This window comes from Bos indicus, chromosome 4 (genome assembly GCF_029378745.1).
Source record: "Bos indicus isolate NIAB-ARS_2022 breed Sahiwal x Tharparkar chromosome 4, NIAB-ARS_B.indTharparkar_mat_pri_1.0, whole genome shotgun sequence".
Classification (NCBI taxonomy): domain Eukaryota; kingdom Metazoa; phylum Chordata; class Mammalia; order Artiodactyla; family Bovidae; genus Bos; species Bos indicus.
This window is the reverse complement of record NC_091763.1, coordinates 5,750,966-5,768,283: the sequence shown is the minus strand read 5'-3', so window position 1 is coordinate 5,768,283 and position 17,318 is coordinate 5,750,966. Positions and strand designations below refer to the sequence as shown.

The window sequence follows — 17,318 nt, the reverse complement described above, 5'->3', positions numbered from 1 at the left end:
CCCCGGGACCTCCGCCTCATCTTCCCACCTTCATACCTTCTGTCTGTCTGCCTTCAACTCTCTGCTTTCTGTTTCTTACCCTTTTCTCAATAAAATCTGCCAGGAATTTCCACTGATCACTCCAATGTGACCAACTGAAACAGTCTCACTGGCAAATTGTTTCAGAAGAAACTAAACAGAAAGTGTCTTTCCTGGGACTTCCCTAGTGATCCAGTGCCTAAGACTCTGCGCTCCCAATGCAGGGGACTATCCCTGGTCAGGGAACTAGATCACACATGCTGTAAATAGAGTTCACACAGGACTTCCCTGACCATCCAGTGGTTAAGAATCCACCTGCCAATGCAGGGAACATGGGTTCAACCCCTGGTCCAGGAAGATCCCATATGCTGTGGAACAAGTAAGCCTGTGGGTCACTGCTCTGAGGCCCAAGGCCCCGAGAGCCTGTGCTCTGCAACAGGAGAAGCCCCCGCCAGGAGAAGCAGGTGCACAGCAACTGGAGGGTAGGCCCTGCCGGCAGCAACTGGAGAAAGTCCGTGCACAGCAGTGAAGAACCAGTGCAGCCATAGAGAAATAATCAATTTTAAAAAAGAGTCTGTATGCTGAAACCAAAGATCCCACATGCCTCAATGAGGACTGAAGAGCCCATGTATATAACTAAGACTTGGAGCAGCCAAACACATACATAAATAATAAACATTGCTTTTCAAAAAGGCATCTTTCCTAAAGCAGTAGTTGGGAGAAGACCAGGTTCTGATGAGCCTCTTGGTCAAATACTGGCCAAGATAACTAATCTGAATTATTTTAATGGTTTTCTCTGATTGCACTATGGAACCAGGTTGACCTGGTCTTGTCCAAAGTTGAAGAATGCTAAATATTTGGTGACAAGCAAGAAAATGACACTCAGAGGAGGGCAAGCAGGTAAAAGGTGCTCATTCACTGTGAAGACACCACCCATGGTTCATAAGAGCCTTGCCAATAATAAATAGAATTGTCCAAATTGCCCTCGTGGATAAGCCTGGGCAGTGAGTGGAGGGTAGTGGTGCTCATTGGATCCCTCAGCCCCCCGGGAACAGCCTCTATGTTTGGCACCAAAAGCCCCTCAATGATCCAGCTCTTCCCACAGCCCCCAGCCCCGGGAGCATGGGAGCCCCAGGACAGGACAGCAGCCAGTGCTGAGGGGCAGGGTCCTGTGGGCTGTGTCCCGTGGGGCTCTTAGCCCTCTAATCTGATAGCTGTGGACTGCTGTCAGCTGGCCAGGGCCCGGATGTCCAGTTCCCAGCCTGACATCTGGATCCAGTGGCCCAGCACCTTGCCCAGGATCAGGGTTTGCAGCCCATGAAGCCACACCTATGGACATAGCCAGCTTGTCCCTCCTCCCTGGCCTCAAACCCGGCCTTGCACCTCTGACTCCAGCCAGCCGGTAGAACAGCCATCTGCCATGGTCACGGCTAGGGAGCTAGAGCCCATGGACACAGGCCAGGAACGCCCGGGGCCACCTGGTGGGCCAGCCAACAGCCTCACATCTCCTGAATCCCAAGGGCTCCCCCTACCCTCCTGCCTCACGCCCTCTCTGTGTGGTAACTCAGTCATTCAGAATCCCATCAGTTCACAATGACAGGTTCTTCGGACTGCACTTTGCAGGTGGGGACAGAGCTCAGAACTGAAGCCACAAGGGCGGCTGGGCTGCAGCACAGCTGCTGTGACTGCGGCCGGCTCGACGCACGCCACCCAGCCATCATTCATGGTGGGGGGGAGACGGTCACTCCTGCATCCCCTGAGTGTGGTCCACAGGTGGACCCAGGTGAGGAGAGCTGAGAAAGCCCTGGAGCTCCACAAATGGGCAGTGAGCCAGGCCCAGCAGCCGGCTGGATGCCTGGCACAAGCCACAGTGTGGCCAGGAAACATCTAGACCCTCCAGGGGGCTCCTGCTACCTGCCTCCTCCCACCCTGGGCAGCGGCTCCGCCTGCAGCTAAGGAGCTGGTTCTCCTGCCCCGAGGACAGAGAGGATGCTCATAAGCCGGGCCCTTGCCTGAGGAGAGGCCTTCCAGCAACAAAAAGCCCTGCTGTGTTCTGGGAGCCTCAGGTCCAAGACACTTATTCCCCGCTCACCTCTGAATTCTCTGAATTCTGTCTAAGAAAACCTCAATGCTCCACTGAGGGAGGAGGGAAGTTAAGTGAACTGTTAGCCGCTCAGTTGCGTCCGATTCTTTGTGACCCCATGGACTGTAGCCCGCCAGGCTCCTCTGTCCACAGGATTCTCCAGGCAAGAATATTCAAGTGGGTTGCCATGCCTTCCTCCAGGGAGGCTCCCAGTAAACACACAAAGCTCACTTCTTGCGAGGAATCTAGTTGTTTGTTTTTTTTTTTTAATTGATTTGCTTAATTGCTTTATTTGCTCACCTATATTCAGGAATTCCAAGAAGGCAAAAAAAAAAAAAAAATATGCTGGAAGACTTACTCCAAGGACAAGAAATTCTCCTGCCGTCCTACACACAACCCTCTGAGAATCTGCAAAGTTGGTTCTCTTCAGTGGGACAACACAGCCTTCGCGATCTGATATCACTGTGGTATTTTACTTATTAACACTGTGCTGGTACAGCTAAGGTTAACTGTTGTCCAGTTAGCCCAAATTCTGAGTTTTTGGAGTTCAAGCTTAAGATTTGTGCCACTGTAAACATGAGAAGTGTTTGGCAGATTATCCCACAATAAGTTCCTGATGTTAATATTATAATATGGTGTATTACTATATAATTATATTACATTTACATAATATATTATCAGTCAGTTGCTCAGTCATGTCCATCTCTCTGCAACTCCATCACCAACTCCGGAACTTGCTCAAACTCATGTCCATTGACTTGGTGATGCCATCCAACCATCTCATCCTCTGTCATCCATTTCTCCTCCTGCCTTCAATCTTTCCCAGCATCAGGGTCTTTTCCAATGAGTCAGTTATATATTATCATAATATTATAATATATTATTATATAATGGTATAATATAATATTAAGTTAATATTATGAAGGAGAGCCCAAAGAGGCAGCTCACTAAAGTCTTTGGATATCAGGAAAATTTTTTCCAAATAAAATTTAATCAGATACTTACAAATGGGCCCCACTTCTAAGAGGTTGTCAAAGGAGCAGCAGGACGTGGTCCCCAGTGTAGCCACCACCTGGAGGGTAAGAAGCAAATGTCCTTTGTTCAGTCCTACATCACAGTCCCTGCTGTCACCTCCACACACACAGCCACACCCCCAGGCCCAGCCCTGGCAACCCACGAAACTCTTGAGACCAGGGTCTGCATCTTATTTGTTCATGTTGCTAGCAACTCACACTTTGCTGGCACAGATTGGGTGCTGAAACATTCACTGCATGCAAACACCCTCCAAACACCCTCCAGATCAAAAAGCATCTGATGTTTTCAAAACCAAAGAGCCTAATTGATCTATGGTGGCGGGTGCTGTCTAAATAATGAAATTTCTCTTTCAATGTGACAAGACTGAAATTTCATTCAGTCTGTGTAGCCTTTATGCAGCCTCCAGCAATTATCTGTGCCCCGAGAATAGAGATGCAAGAATCAGAAAAACAAAGCTAGTAAACTTGAGATCCAGGCTGGAGGCCTCCCTGGTTGCATTTCACCTATAACCACCTGTGTTTAATCTGAAAACTGAATGTGTCTCAGCGTTAAAGCGGTCTGACCAGGGAGGTGTGGGGCTCTGCCCTGGGATGGCTCCGCTGACATAGTCGCCTGAGCCGGAGAGAGCGATGCTTTGTTATTCAGGTCAGGGAAGGCCAACAGTGTGGGAGCCTATGGCCACTGAAGAGATAGCTTGTGATACCCACAGGGAGAGGGGATGCCGTGCCATGCAGGGCCACACAGGGAAGCACCAGGTGTTGATCAGGAGGTAGAGGAAGGGATGGAGAGAGGGGAACGGGTGGGCAGGAACTCCAGGTTCCAGCAGAAAGGAACAGGCGAGGCAGCTTAATACTGACAAGCGTGAGTCATTTCAGATTACTGCAATGGGCTGTGGGCACAAGAGCTACTCTGGTTGTCTGGTCCCTGGTTCTGGGGAATCAGGGCAGGAGAACAGTGGCCTGGAGCGTGAGAGCCCCGTAGGGGATGTTGGCGAGGTGTGTGGGCTCTATGAGTGCTGGTTTGCTTAGGAAAGGGTCACTTTCCTTTCAGGTCCCCAGGAGCTGGCTAGACCTCCAGGGTCAGCAAGCTTCTTGAGACATCCAGTTACCAGCAAGACAGAAAATGAAAAGGCAAGATGGATACACAGACGTTGAAGCCAAGCACGTAGGACAAAGAGGCCAGATTGGAGGCCCAGCTCTGCATCATGTGGACACCTGCTGGGTGTTAGTTTTCTCATTTACACCACAAACACACTGGACCAGGATATGCCCAGAGCCTAAGGTCTGTGAGTTTAGACCCTTTCCTAAGCAAACCAGCACTCTCAGAGCCCACACACCTTGCCACATCCCCTACGGGGCTCTCACACTCCAGGCTGCTAGTCTCCTGGCCTGATCCCCCAGAACCAGGAACCAGACAACCAGAGCAGCTCTTGTGCCCACAGCCCATTGCAGTAATCTGAAATGACTCATGCTTGTCAGTATTAAGCCTGCCTCGCCTGTTCCTTTCTGCTGGAACCTGGAGTTCCTGCCCACCCGTTTCCCTCTCTCCATCCCTTCCTCTACCTCCTGATCAACACTGGTGCTTCCCTGTGTGGCCCTGCATGGCACGGCATCCCCTCTCCCTGTGGGTATCACAAGCTATCTCTTCAGTGGCCATAGGCTCCCACACTGTTGGCCTTCCCTGACCTGAATAACAAAGCATCGCTCTCTCCAGCTTTGACCTTTCCCATGGCTTCTTAGTCCCTCTCCTCCCACCTCTGTGCCCACCCCTCACACCCCTCCCCACCCCAGTCCAAGCACCAGCCATTCTCCAAGCCTGCTCAATCCTGACCATATGAGTCACTGAGTGGGAATCTGAGTCAGTGAGCCATTTTCCTCTGGTGTTTGCAATTCCTTCCAAAAATATAACTGAATATTAAAACACTTTGTCTAAGGGTCCTGGTTTCGTAGGTAGAACGAGACCCATAAAATGCTTTGTCTATGTCATAAAGCTTGTGTAGCTTTAAAAAAAACCCACAGGATGATTCAACCATCTTAATATCACTTGCAAATTATTTTCTCAACTTAAGAGTCTCTTAGGAATGACACTTCTGACATCCAGGAATTCCTTTCATTTCATCTCATGTTCCTCAGTAAAATCCTAATGGAAATAAATGCCATACCATCTGTTTTTAAAATGCAACCTGAATATCCTCTTGTTAAAATTATTTTCTATTAATGTGTATATGGCAGTGAGTCTAGAATAATTTCACCAAATATTAGTACTGTTTGTCTCTTATGATGAGATTTGGTTAATATTACATCTTTTATTCTGTGATTCTTATGTTAGTATTGATATTTTCATTCTGCCGTGGAGCATTTTGTAAAATCAAGAAAACACTGCCCAGTCCTGGGAGTGGCCTCAGCTGAGAACATGTCTCAGCTTTGCAGACATTATATTCACTCATCAGGACCCTCCTGATTTGGGTGTCTTTGGGACCCCCTACTTTACTGTTAGCTTAAGTGAGACACTCAGCGTGGGGTCTGGGGATAAACAGGCAGGACCAGACCAAGAAGAGAGCGCAGGTATGCTTAGCTCTGGTTCTGCCAGTTAAAGAACCCCGCACACTGGCCATGCTGGAGGCCCTTCCAACCAAGCCCATCCCTGGGCAGCTCCCTGCACAGCATGTGGGCAGCATGGGACCCAGGGTCCCAGGAAGATGTGCCAGGCTGGTGACGGCAGGGCCCATGTATTCGTGTTTTGAGGGCTGTGAGTCAGCTTGTCCTCATTCTCAGAAGCCGCTTTAACCCCAGCACCTGCTCTGCTCCGGGCTGTGATTACTGGGCTCGGCTCAGAGATGCTAACCTGATTTCAGCTGCTCTGCAGAGACCTAATCACATTTGCAAAGGGGGAGGCGGGCTGGGCGCCCCACCTCTGAGAGCCTGGGGCTGTCCTGCTACCCTACTCTGCCCCCCTCCCTCGTCTGTCAATCTCACCACTGCCCGCTAGGCTCTGCCCTCTGCCTTGGGCCTTATCTTATCAGGTCAGGAAAGCAAACCACCAAGAGGAAGAAACCAGCGAGTTCCTGGAGGGCTTCCAGTTCAGATCTGCCCCATGTGCCCCCTACTTTCTACAGCAGATCACACTTTGAAGGGGCTGTAGCCCCTTTGTGAACCATGAAGGAGGTGGGCAGGGCTCGTGGGCTTAGGAAAGGCTCACGTGCCTTTCAGGTCTCCAGCACTGGCTAGACTTCCAGGGTCAGCAAGCTCCCTGAGACATCCAGGCATCAGGGTCTGCATCTCAGGATTGGGCACAGAGTCACACATGTGAAGGATGATAACCACCAGGCATTCGTTTCAATGGGAACCAGCAAATGTGTCAAAGCTCAAGCAACACTCTTGCCTGGTCCAGGCAGCCTCTGCTTCCAGCTTCACGGGCCCTTGGCTGCCCCTTTAAGACAACGGAGAAGAAAATGGCAACCCACTCCAGTACTCTTGCCTGGAAAATTCCACGGACTGAGGAGCCTGGTAGGCTACAGTCCATGGGGTTGCAAAGAGTCGGACACGACTGAGCGACTTCACTTTCACTTTAAGACAACAGCCAGCTGCATCTCCTCATGCCTCCAGTGATCCTCCCCATCTCTGTGCTGTTGCAGTATTGTTTTCTTCCACAAGACAGGCTTGTGATGCATGTCCTCCAGGATGGGGGGCTTATAGGTTAACTCTCAGCAAAGACTTCACTGATACCCCGCTGCTGAGCTCATCATCCCTCTGCCCCTTGTCCTTGTGCATGTGTGTCCGTTAGTTGCTTCAGCCATGTCCAGCTCTTTGCGACCCCATGGACTGTAACCCTCCAGGCTCCTCTGTCCATGCAGTTCTCCAGGCATGAATACTGGAGTGGGTCGCCATTCCTTTCTCCATGGGATCTTCCTGAACCAGGGATCAAACCAGGGGTCTCCTGCCTTGCAGACAGATTCCTTGCCACCTGAGCCATCAGGGAAGCACTGTCCGCATGCATAGTCCTCACCAAATGGCACAAAGATCAGTGGACATGTGTATCTGTCACCAGGAGCATTGCAAGAGGAAAGCAACCATGCCTACGCATGGATCCCCGGGGCTGGCAAAGGGAGGGCTCTAAGGAAGTAGGCGTTTCATACAGGTTGAAATATGAGCTCTGATGAAACCCTCTGCTCCAAATCGCTGGACCTCTAATGCCGATTACACTGCACCCTGGTGCAGACTGTTACCTTAGTATCTCCACTCCAGCCAGTAGGATGCTTGAAGGCCCTTCTCAATCTCAGTCCCACAGGCCCAGTATGTTATGGGTGTTCATTTGTCAAACAAGTGAGTGACTTAGTGAATTAGCATGGAATTGTTACTTAGTCCATCATGATAGGCTTTGAAGTGCAATGAGTGTGAGTATCTGGCCCTTGCTCCGAAGACTGTGAACTTGTCACCTTTTGCTTCAGAGCCCACCATAAGGATAGTGAAATGTAATTGATGGAGGTATAGATAGCTCTTAAATGGTGCATATAAAATGCCCCAACAGAGGTCTTGGCCACCCTGAAGAGCACATAGATGATGCTTATTTCAAAGTCTTCATCAACACAAAGACATAGAGTAGCAGCCAAAATGAAACACTGTGCTGCCTCTGAATTTCCACCACCAGGTTATGAGGGTATAAACAAGAATGCTGCCTGCCACATCAGTAAGCAAGGCTGTGGCCACCAAGCCATCGGCCACTGCAGCTGCCCCAGACTGTGCCCCCTGAGTGGATTCAGGACGGAGAAAAGCCAGATGCTGACCCTGGATGGTTAAGGTGTGTATCAAAGGAGTGATTTCCATGAACGCAGACTCTTGCTTCTTCCCATATACAGAACAGTGCTAACTTCAAAATGAGATGTTTAAAGTAGAATTAGCATCAATTCTATACAATCTCTTTCAGAAAATAGAAGAGGAAGGAACTGCTTCTCAAGTCTTTTTATGAAGTCAGTATTACCCTAACATCAAAACAAGACTATAAAAAGGGAAAACTACAAACCAATATTACTTATTCATATAGAAGCAAAAGTCCATAAATGTTAGTAATTAGAATCTAGCAATAGGAATTACATTATGAACAAATGAGATTTACTCCAGGAATTCAAGGCTGGTTTAATATTTGAAATCCACTGTAATCCACCTTGTTAACAGACTTAATAAAACCACTCAACCACATCGATCAGCATTGAAAAATAATTTGACAAAATTCAACACTAATTCATGATAAAAATTCTCGGAACTTCAGGAATGGAGAAAACTTTCTCAATTTGATAATGAACATCTACAAAGCCTAAAGATAACATCACACTTAATGGTTAAAAACTACATTCATTTCACTTTAACGTTGGAAACCAGATAAGAATGCCTACCTTCATCACTGCCAAACAAATAGTACTTGAAATTCTATCCAGTGCAAAAAGGCATGAAAAATAAATAAAAGGCAAACAGGTCAGAAGGGAAGAATACAGTTGTACCTGTTTGCATATGACATGGTTATCTAGACAGAAAAATCCATAAAATTCATTTTTAAAAAACCCTCCTAGAACTAACAAGTGAGTTCAGCAGCATTACAGGATATAAGGTCAACATAAAAAATTAACTGTGTTTCTGTAAGCTGCAATAAACACATGGACACCTAGATTAAACATAAAATGCTGTTTATAACTGTTCCAAAAAGAATTATGTAGGTATAAATCTAGCAAAGCAAGTATAGGCTTATATGATGAAAGAAATTAAAGAAGATTTAAATAAACAGAGAGACATATCATGTTTATGGCTTGACAACATAGTAAAGATTTTAATTAACATATAGGGCAAAGAGAAAGTCTCAAGGGAAATTTTCAAAATATTTTTAACTCAATGAAAATACAACTTACCAAAATGTGTGGAATGCAGTGAAAATAATGTTTAGGGGGAGCTCTATAGCATTAAATGAATACGTACACTAGAAAAGAAAGAAAATTTTCAACCCAGAATGTAAGCTTCCACCTTAGGAGACTAGAAAACAAAGAGAAAATTAAATCCAAAGGGCCTAAAAGAAAAGAAATAATAAAAATTAGAGTAGACATCAATGAAATTAGAAACAGGAAATCAATAGTGAGAATTAACAAACCCAAATGCTGGTACTTTGAAAAGATCGATAAAATTGATAAACATCTAACTAGGTTAACTAAGAAAAAAGAGAGGACACAAGTTTCTAGTATTAGAAATGAAAGGCCCATCACTACTGATTCCCTGGGTGGTAAAAGGATAATATTTAAATAATATTATGAATAACTCTACGCCCACAAATTTGAAAACCTGAATGAAATGGATCAATTCTTTGAAAGACATAATTTTACAAAAACTCACATAAAGAAAAATCGATGATCTCAACAGGTCTGTGCAAAACCACTGAAATCCAATGGTTGGTATTAAGAGGCGGGGCCTTTGGGGGATCGTGAGGACGAGGGCCTTGAGAATGGGATTAGTGCTTCCATAAAAGGGCCCCCACAGAGCTCCTGAGTCCTTCCTCCATATGCGGACACGCCAGAAGTCAGCTGTCTGCACCCAGGAGAGGACCCCCACAGAGCTCCTGAGTCCTTCCTCCATATGAGGACACGCCGGAAGTCTTGAGCCCCTCCTCCATATGAGGACACGCCAGAAGTCAGCTGTCTGCACCCAGGAGAGGACCCCCACAGAGCTCCTGAGCCCTTCCTCCATATGAGGACACGCCGGAAGTCAGCTGTCTGCACCCAGGAGAGGGCCCCCACAGAGCTCCTGAGCCCCTTCCTCCATATGAGGACACGCCGGAAGTCAGCTGTCTGCACCCAGGAGAGGGCCCCCACAGAGCTCCTGAGTCCTTCCTCCATATGAGGACACGCCAGAAGTCAGCTGTCTGCACCCAGGAGAGGGCCCCCACAGAGCTCCTGAGTCCTTCCTCCATATGAGGACACGCCAGAAGTCAGCTGTCTGCACCCAGGAGAGGGCCCCCACAGAGCTCCTGAGTCCTTCCTCCATATGAGGACACGCCGGAAGTCCTGAGCCCCTCCTCCATATGCGGACACGCCGGAAGTCAGCTGTCTGCACCCAGGAGAGGACCCTGAGTAGCACCCACACTGGCACCTTGATCTCAGACTTCCCGCCTCCACAGCTGGGGGAAATAAAGATTTGTTGTTCATCAGGCACCTGGTCTGTGGTAGCTTATTGTAGCAACCTGAACAGACTAAGATGGCCTGTATCTATCAAAAAATAAAATCAATAAATTAACAGCCCCCCAAAACAGGCAGCAACCAGCCCAGGTGGGTTCACTCGTAAAATCTACCCAACATTTAAGAAAGGAATTAAACTAGATACAGAAAACAAATTCCTGGTTACCAGCAGGGAGAGGGAAGTGGGGGGAGAAATGGTAAGGGCAGGGGATTAAGAGGTGCAAACTACTATGGATAAACCAGACAAGCAAGTATTGGGACACACAAGGAAATACAGCATTATATGATAATAAGTGTCAATGGTGCATAACCTGTAAAAATGCTGAACCGCTATGCTGTATACCTGAAACTAGCAAAATATTGTAAACCAGCTATATTTCAGTTTAAAAAAGAGACAAATAAAACTAATTCTCTATTATCTCTTCCAGAAAACGGAGGAAAACAGAATGTTTCCTAACTCATTCTGTGAGGCCAGTCTCACCCAAGTTCCAAAATCAGACAAAACATTAAAAGAAAGAACCACAGACAAATATCTCTTATGGATAGATGTGAAAATTCTCAACAAAACACAAGCAAATTGTATTTAATAATATATACAAAATAACAACCAAGTGGGACTATAGGTATGCAAGACTGACTCAGCACTGAAAATCAATTAATATAATCTATCATGTCAAAAGGCTAAAGAAGAAAAAAATCACATGATCATATCAATAGATAAACAAAAACTATTTGACAAAATCCAGCAAAATTTTAAAAATCCTAGCCAATAGGATAGAGCAGATAATTTGATAGATGTTCTACCTCAACTTGATAAAGAACATCTATTAAAAACCTGACATCAGAGTTAATAGTGAGAAACTAGAGGTTTTCCTGATAAGAACAGAAATGAGGCAAGGATATTTGCTTTCACCATGCCGACAAAAAAGGGTCTAAAGATACGCAGATTGAGAGGGGAAGATGACACAATTATCTATATAGAAATACACCTCCCAAATCAAAATCAAACCGAAAATCTCCTGAAACTAGTAAGCAATTACAACAATACAGAGAACAAAGGATAATATACAAAAGTCAGTTTCTTTCTCATACTCCAGCAATGAAAAATTTGAGTTTGAAATTAAGAACACAATACTATGTACACTAACACCAAACTAGAGAGGCAAAGTGAGAGAGGGAGGGAGAAATACTTAGATAAAAATCTAACAAAATATGTATAAGATCTATATGGTGGTGGTTTACTTGGGAAGTCGTGCCTAGCTCTTGCAAACCTATGGACTGTAGCCTGCCAGGCTCCTCTGTCCGTGGGATTCTCCAGGCAAGAATACTGGAGTGGGTTGCCATTTCCTTCTCCAGGAGATCTTCCTGATCCAAGAATTGAACCTGGGTCTCCTGCATTGATTCTTTACCAACTGAGCTACAAGGGAAGCCTCAAAATATATATGAGGAAAACTATAAAACTCTGATGAAAGAGTTTATCAAAATAAATGGAAAAATATTCTATGTACATGGGTAGGAAGACTCAACATTGTCAAGATGTCAGTACTTCCTAATTTGATCTATAAATTCAATGCAATCTCATTCAAATTCTAGCCAATTGTGTTATGGCTATTGACAAACCATGTCCAAAATTTATAGAGAGAAGCAAAAGAATGCAGAATACACAACACAATATTGAAGGAGAAAAAAAAGTCAGAGGATTGACACTACCCAACTTCAAGCCTTAGCAAAAGCTACAGTAATCAGGACAGTGTTGTACTGGGGAAGGATACACAGACAGATCAATGGATCAAAACAGAGAACCCAAAAATAGACATACACAAATATGGTCACCTGATCTGTGACGAAGGAGCAAAGGCAGTTTAATGGGAAAAGAAGAGTCTTTTCAACAAATGGTGCTGGAACAGACATTCACATGCAAGAAATGGATTTGGATACAGACTCACACCATCTACAAAAAACAGTTCAAAATGAACCATAGATATAAAGGTAAAACTATAAAACTCCTAGAAGCTAACACAGGAGAAAATCTGAAACATATTGGGTTTGCGGATGAGTTTTTAGGTGTTACTGACATAGTCCATGAAAAAAATTGATGAGATGAACTTAAAAACTTCTTTGTGGTAGATACTTTCTAAGAATGAAACAACATGTCCCTAACTTGGAGAAAACATTGGCAAAGCATACCTCTTGATAAAGGGACTGGTTTCCAACAATAGTCCAAAATATAGAAAGAAATCTTCAGACTCAACAACCTGACACTTGTTGATGTTTCTACAATTATTTGTTTATGCTCCTTATTCCCTTGGAAAATCCTTGAATCAAGATCAAATTATGTATAAAATCATGCCTTCCGTCCCTCCCCCAGACTACATGTTAGTTATTCAACAAATGGTGGTAAATTTGAATTGATCAAACAATTTTTGGATAAAAAAGCTCATCTCAAAGAGTAACTCTTAAAAAGTAATGGAAGTTATAACATGTGGCACCTAGAGTCTGTTGAATCTAGCTTGCTCTACAACTCGGAAGTACCCAGATTTGGATGGGTGCCTAGGAGCATGGAATCCTGGGTGCACAGCAGAATCTGGAAGCTGCTGGGAAGCGACTCCAATATCTACCATTGTCCCCAGAGAGGCTGGAGCAGGGCCTGGGCATCGGCATTCTTCTTAGCTCCCCAGGTGACTCCAAAGTGTAGCCAGATGACCCCACGGGGCCAGTGCCACAATCCCACCCGACATCCCAGTGCAGCCGGGAGACGAAGTCGTGGCACACCAGGCAGGGCGGCTCCCAGGCTCCGGTTGTAACAGCAACTGCTTCCTCCCCACTGGAAAAGGCCCAGCCATGTACAGCAAAACTAGCTGATGTTTGGTTAGTTAGATGTTTTAATGATATCCTATTTAATTGTATTTTAAATTAATCACCACTGGCTTGCAACACCTCTCTCATAAGCGATGCATCTTAGTGTCTTCTGAGGACACGCCTCTAGGTGGAAAGCGCACTTTATTTTTAGCTCAGCTAACTCCGATGTCCGTCACTCATCTACCATGTCAAGGGTGTGCCCTATGGTGTCATTTTTAACAGGAAGCAGAAGCAAGACTTTTTGGTTTAGCAGTATCCCCTGGGCTGGGTACTCTGTATTTCTGAGATTCACGCAAGCGGAAGGGAAAATCATTGGCGTTTTGCTCCAGCCGCCCTGAAGGAGAGGAGCGCTGACCTGAGTATGCCTGGCCCGTGACCACCGCGGCAGCCAGGAAATGATTGTGTCACCACAGGCCCGACCCACTGCCCCAGCAGGGCCCAGACACTCCTGTGGGGCCCGGGGAACTTACGAAGAAAGGAATCAGGCCGGCTGCCTTGTCTCTCTCCAGGGCCTCCTGCAGCGCGGAAGCTCGCATGGCAAACTTGCCATCGGAAGGGATGGCTTTTAATCTCACTCCGCCAATTAAGCCGGCTTTTTCCACGGAGGAGTGTGCCTGCAAGAGAGCGCCAGGTTAGACTCTGCAGCAGCTTCTGCATGCCTCCTGAGCATCAGGAGGCAGAGCCTCGATCCCCCCCCAACTCCCTGCACCTCCAGGCCAGGAGCTGTTTCAGGTCCTGAGGACTCTACTTCCAAGTTTCATGATTCCAACTCAGATGGCAGAGTGCTGGGCTGTGCTCGCAGGCGAGCGTGGGGTCGTGCTCAGTTGTGTTTGACTCTTTGCGACCCCATGGACTGTACCCCGCCAGCCTCCTCTGTCCATGGGATTTCCCAGGCGAGAGTACTGGAGTGGGTTGCCATTTCCTCTTCCAGAGAATCTTGCCAACCCAGGAATTGAAGCCCCATCTCTTGGGTCTCCTGCATTGCAAGCCATCAGGGCAGTCGTATACGGAGCTGTATTGAGGGCTTTTCCATCCACTGGTTTGAATTCGACAGAAGCAGTGGATGCTCATTTGGAAGCACAGCTGGGAAAATGACACCTGGTAACATCACCTGATGATGATATTACTTTATAAGTGTTCTTAGTAAGCTCCTAGTCCCACTCTTATCATCTGAGGCTCTAAAATTGCACGCAAAATATATGACGATGCTCAAAAGTAGCTCTCCTTGTGGTTTGTGTGTCCTCTTTGCCCTCAGATGAGGAGCAAGGTGATAGAGTTATGTATTTACAACCAGCACCTTGACCCCATGCTCCTGGGGGCTAATGCTCACCTGAAATGTAGATTCCACTCAGGAGGAGCTGATGGGAGGTGACTCTCCCAGAGGGCACATCCTTGCTCATTCCTTCCCTGTGTATGTGGCTTCCCTAACTCCTACAATCTTCCCCAAAGAGCATCCCTCAATAAATGGTGAACCCCTAAAGCCCCACATCAGACCCTGCTCCTTGGAAACCTGAACCCAAAGCCACAGAATTGAGCCCTAGAGCCCATGGCTGTCCACTCGATGTAATGAACCCACCTGACTCCTGTCATCTAGGATAGTACTAGCCACACAGCATCCTTGTGAGAATCTAGAGACCACCACGGATCACTTCTCTTGGGTGAAATTCCCTCATGAAAACCCTGCTGGGAAAGGCTACCACCTAACATTCATAGCAACTTATCTCAACATAGATACATAGAGACCTACACATGCATTTTTAAAAGTTTTCTCATGTCTGTCTGGGAAACAAGGGAGAAATAAATAGAAGTGAATAATTTTCTTCCTCTGTGGGCAGCTCTAGTGCCAGGAGTTAGAGTACACACAGAGACAATCCTCCCAACAATGCATCAAAGTATGCATATTATATTTGATTTCAGGCTACATATGTTTATTCCCTAGAACAAAGCTGTCACAGTTGAAGTGCCTGGCTTAACAAATTCATTAAAAATATTACATCAGTGATACAGAGAACAAACTTTCGGACATCAAGGGGGGAAAGGGGGGTAGGATAAAGTGGAAGATTGGGACTGAAGTATACTCATGACTACGTATAAAATAGATGACTGATGAGAACATACTGCACAGCGCAGGGGAAGAGAAGGTACAGTCTATTTATAGGGTGTGCACTAAGTCACCCTTAAACACGCTCCAAAGTACAGTCTGAGCAGGCAAAAACTGTTTGATCCCACTTGCATGAGGTACCTAGAAGTCAATTTCATAGAGTCAGCAAGTATATAGATGCCAGGGGCTCCCCCTCCTCCAGGGGTATGGAGGGAAGGTGTAATGGGGACTTAGTGCTTAATGCGTCTGAGTTGCGGTTTAGGAAGGTGAAAAATCTGGGAGACGGACGACAGCGAGAGTTGCACGACAATGTGAATGTCCTTAGTGCCACTGAACTGTATAGCGTGTGTGTTAGTCGCTGGTCGAGTCCAACTCTTTGTGACCTTATGGGCTGTAGCCTACCAGGCTCCGCTGTCCATGGAATTCTCCAGGCAAGAGCACTGGAATGGGTAGCCATTCCCTCCTCCAGGGATCTTCCTGACCCAGGAACAGAACCTGGATGTCCCACATCGCATGCAGATTCTTTACCATCTGAGCCACTAGGGAAGCCTGAACTGCACAGTTAAATATGGTTAAAATAGCACGTTTTATGTTATGTGACTTTTGCCACAATAAAAAGATTTTAAAAGTACTATGTGGGCAAAGCTAAATCAGCTATTCCTTGTGGAACCAAAACCTCTGGTGGTACCATTTTTTGGGTGCCCTCTTGACTCCCGGTTCACTCGTGGAGCTGCTGCTCAAGGCTCTTTCCTTCTGTTCTCTCTCACACAATTGCGCTTTGCTTTGGCTTTTAACCTTTTTCAAGAAGGCTGATCATGGGAACTGATCATGGCCTAGATATCCCCACTTGCAGAGATCTCTAAACCTTACAGAACACTGCGTCATCCCTCATCTTGGGTCAACAGCTAGCTGGCAGAGCGGCAGCACCAGGTGGCAGGCCCTTTTGACCCTGTCTGGTGGTTTAAAAAAGGCTTTGAGAACTGACGTGATTGGCCTGAGATCACAGAATTTAAAATAGCAGGGCTGGGACGTGAGCCCAGGTCTTTGAGCCCTTAGCCCCACATGGGGCTCCACTACGCCGTGCTGAAGGCAGCCAGATGGCCTCAACATGAGCTGGGACAGGTGGGGTCGGGGTGATTTCACGGCACGATTATTCTCTTTCCAACCTAATCTGCTAAGTTCCACTGGCAGCCTATATCTTTTCTTTAGCAGAGGTCCCTGGCTTAGTGACACCTGGGGGACTGTTCTTGGATTGGAAAGGATACTGCAAGCCCTATAGTTTTTTCTTTTTTAATTTTTGGACACACCCTGAGGCATATGGAACCTTAGTTCCCCGACCAGGGACAGAACCCACAGCCCCTGCAATGGGAGACAGAGTCTTAACCACTGGACCACCAGGAAGTCATCAGTGTGGTTTTGACTTGACACCACACAAACCATTCCACCCCAGGAGGCTCAAGGGGGCTCTGGGCACCGCACTCACCTGGTCAGATGCGTAGGCCACCAACTTCTCCATGATGGCAGCCTGCGTCAGCTCTGGGGAGGCAGCCTGCAGGCGTCGGGTCACTTTGGTCCGAGCGGCCAGCAGGGCCACAAGGGTAGCTTCACTGGCAGTTCCCTAAGTCAAAGAAAAGGTCAACAGGACCTTCCAACTGCAGCCAGGAAATCATCTCTAAATGTGAGAGATGTGATGTGGCATCTTCCTATTTTCTTAGAAGACACATCTGAAATTGTCAAGTCCATTCTCCCATGCATGGGGAAAAGGCTGTACATCCGTGACTGACACTGCAGCTCTTATTATCAATTCAGCATTGCTTTGCCTGCTTCATAAAATACCCACCAGCACTTACTGGCACTTACTAGGCATCACTGGTACCAGACTTGGCAGACACATTCCCATGGACATTTTCTAGTCTGGACAGGAGGTGCTGGTCCATTTCCCCCAGAGGAGGAAATGGGACCCAGGGCACAGCTCCCGGCACAGCTGCACACACACCGCAACTTGGACAGAC

At 46.7% G+C, this 17,318-nt stretch overlaps 1 protein-coding gene across 4 annotated transcripts in view; it reads right to left on the bottom strand.

Annotated features, from left to right (window-relative positions):
- The window catches only part of DDC (dopa decarboxylase), a 105,336-nt gene that overhangs the window by 48,932 nt on the left and 39,086 nt on the right, over window positions 1–17,318 (bottom strand). For all 4 annotated transcript variants that reach the window (XM_070787428.1, XM_019959624.2, XM_070787426.1 and 1 more), the window contains 3 exons: window positions 16,790–16,924; window positions 13,676–13,819; window positions 3,107–3,173 (listed from right to left, as the gene is read on the bottom strand). In XM_070787428.1, the coding sequence (XP_070643529.1) occupies window positions 3,107–3,173; window positions 13,676–13,819; window positions 16,790–16,924 (346 nt within the window). The remainder of the gene's footprint in view (window positions 1–3,106; window positions 3,174–13,675; window positions 13,820–16,789; window positions 16,925–17,318) is intronic.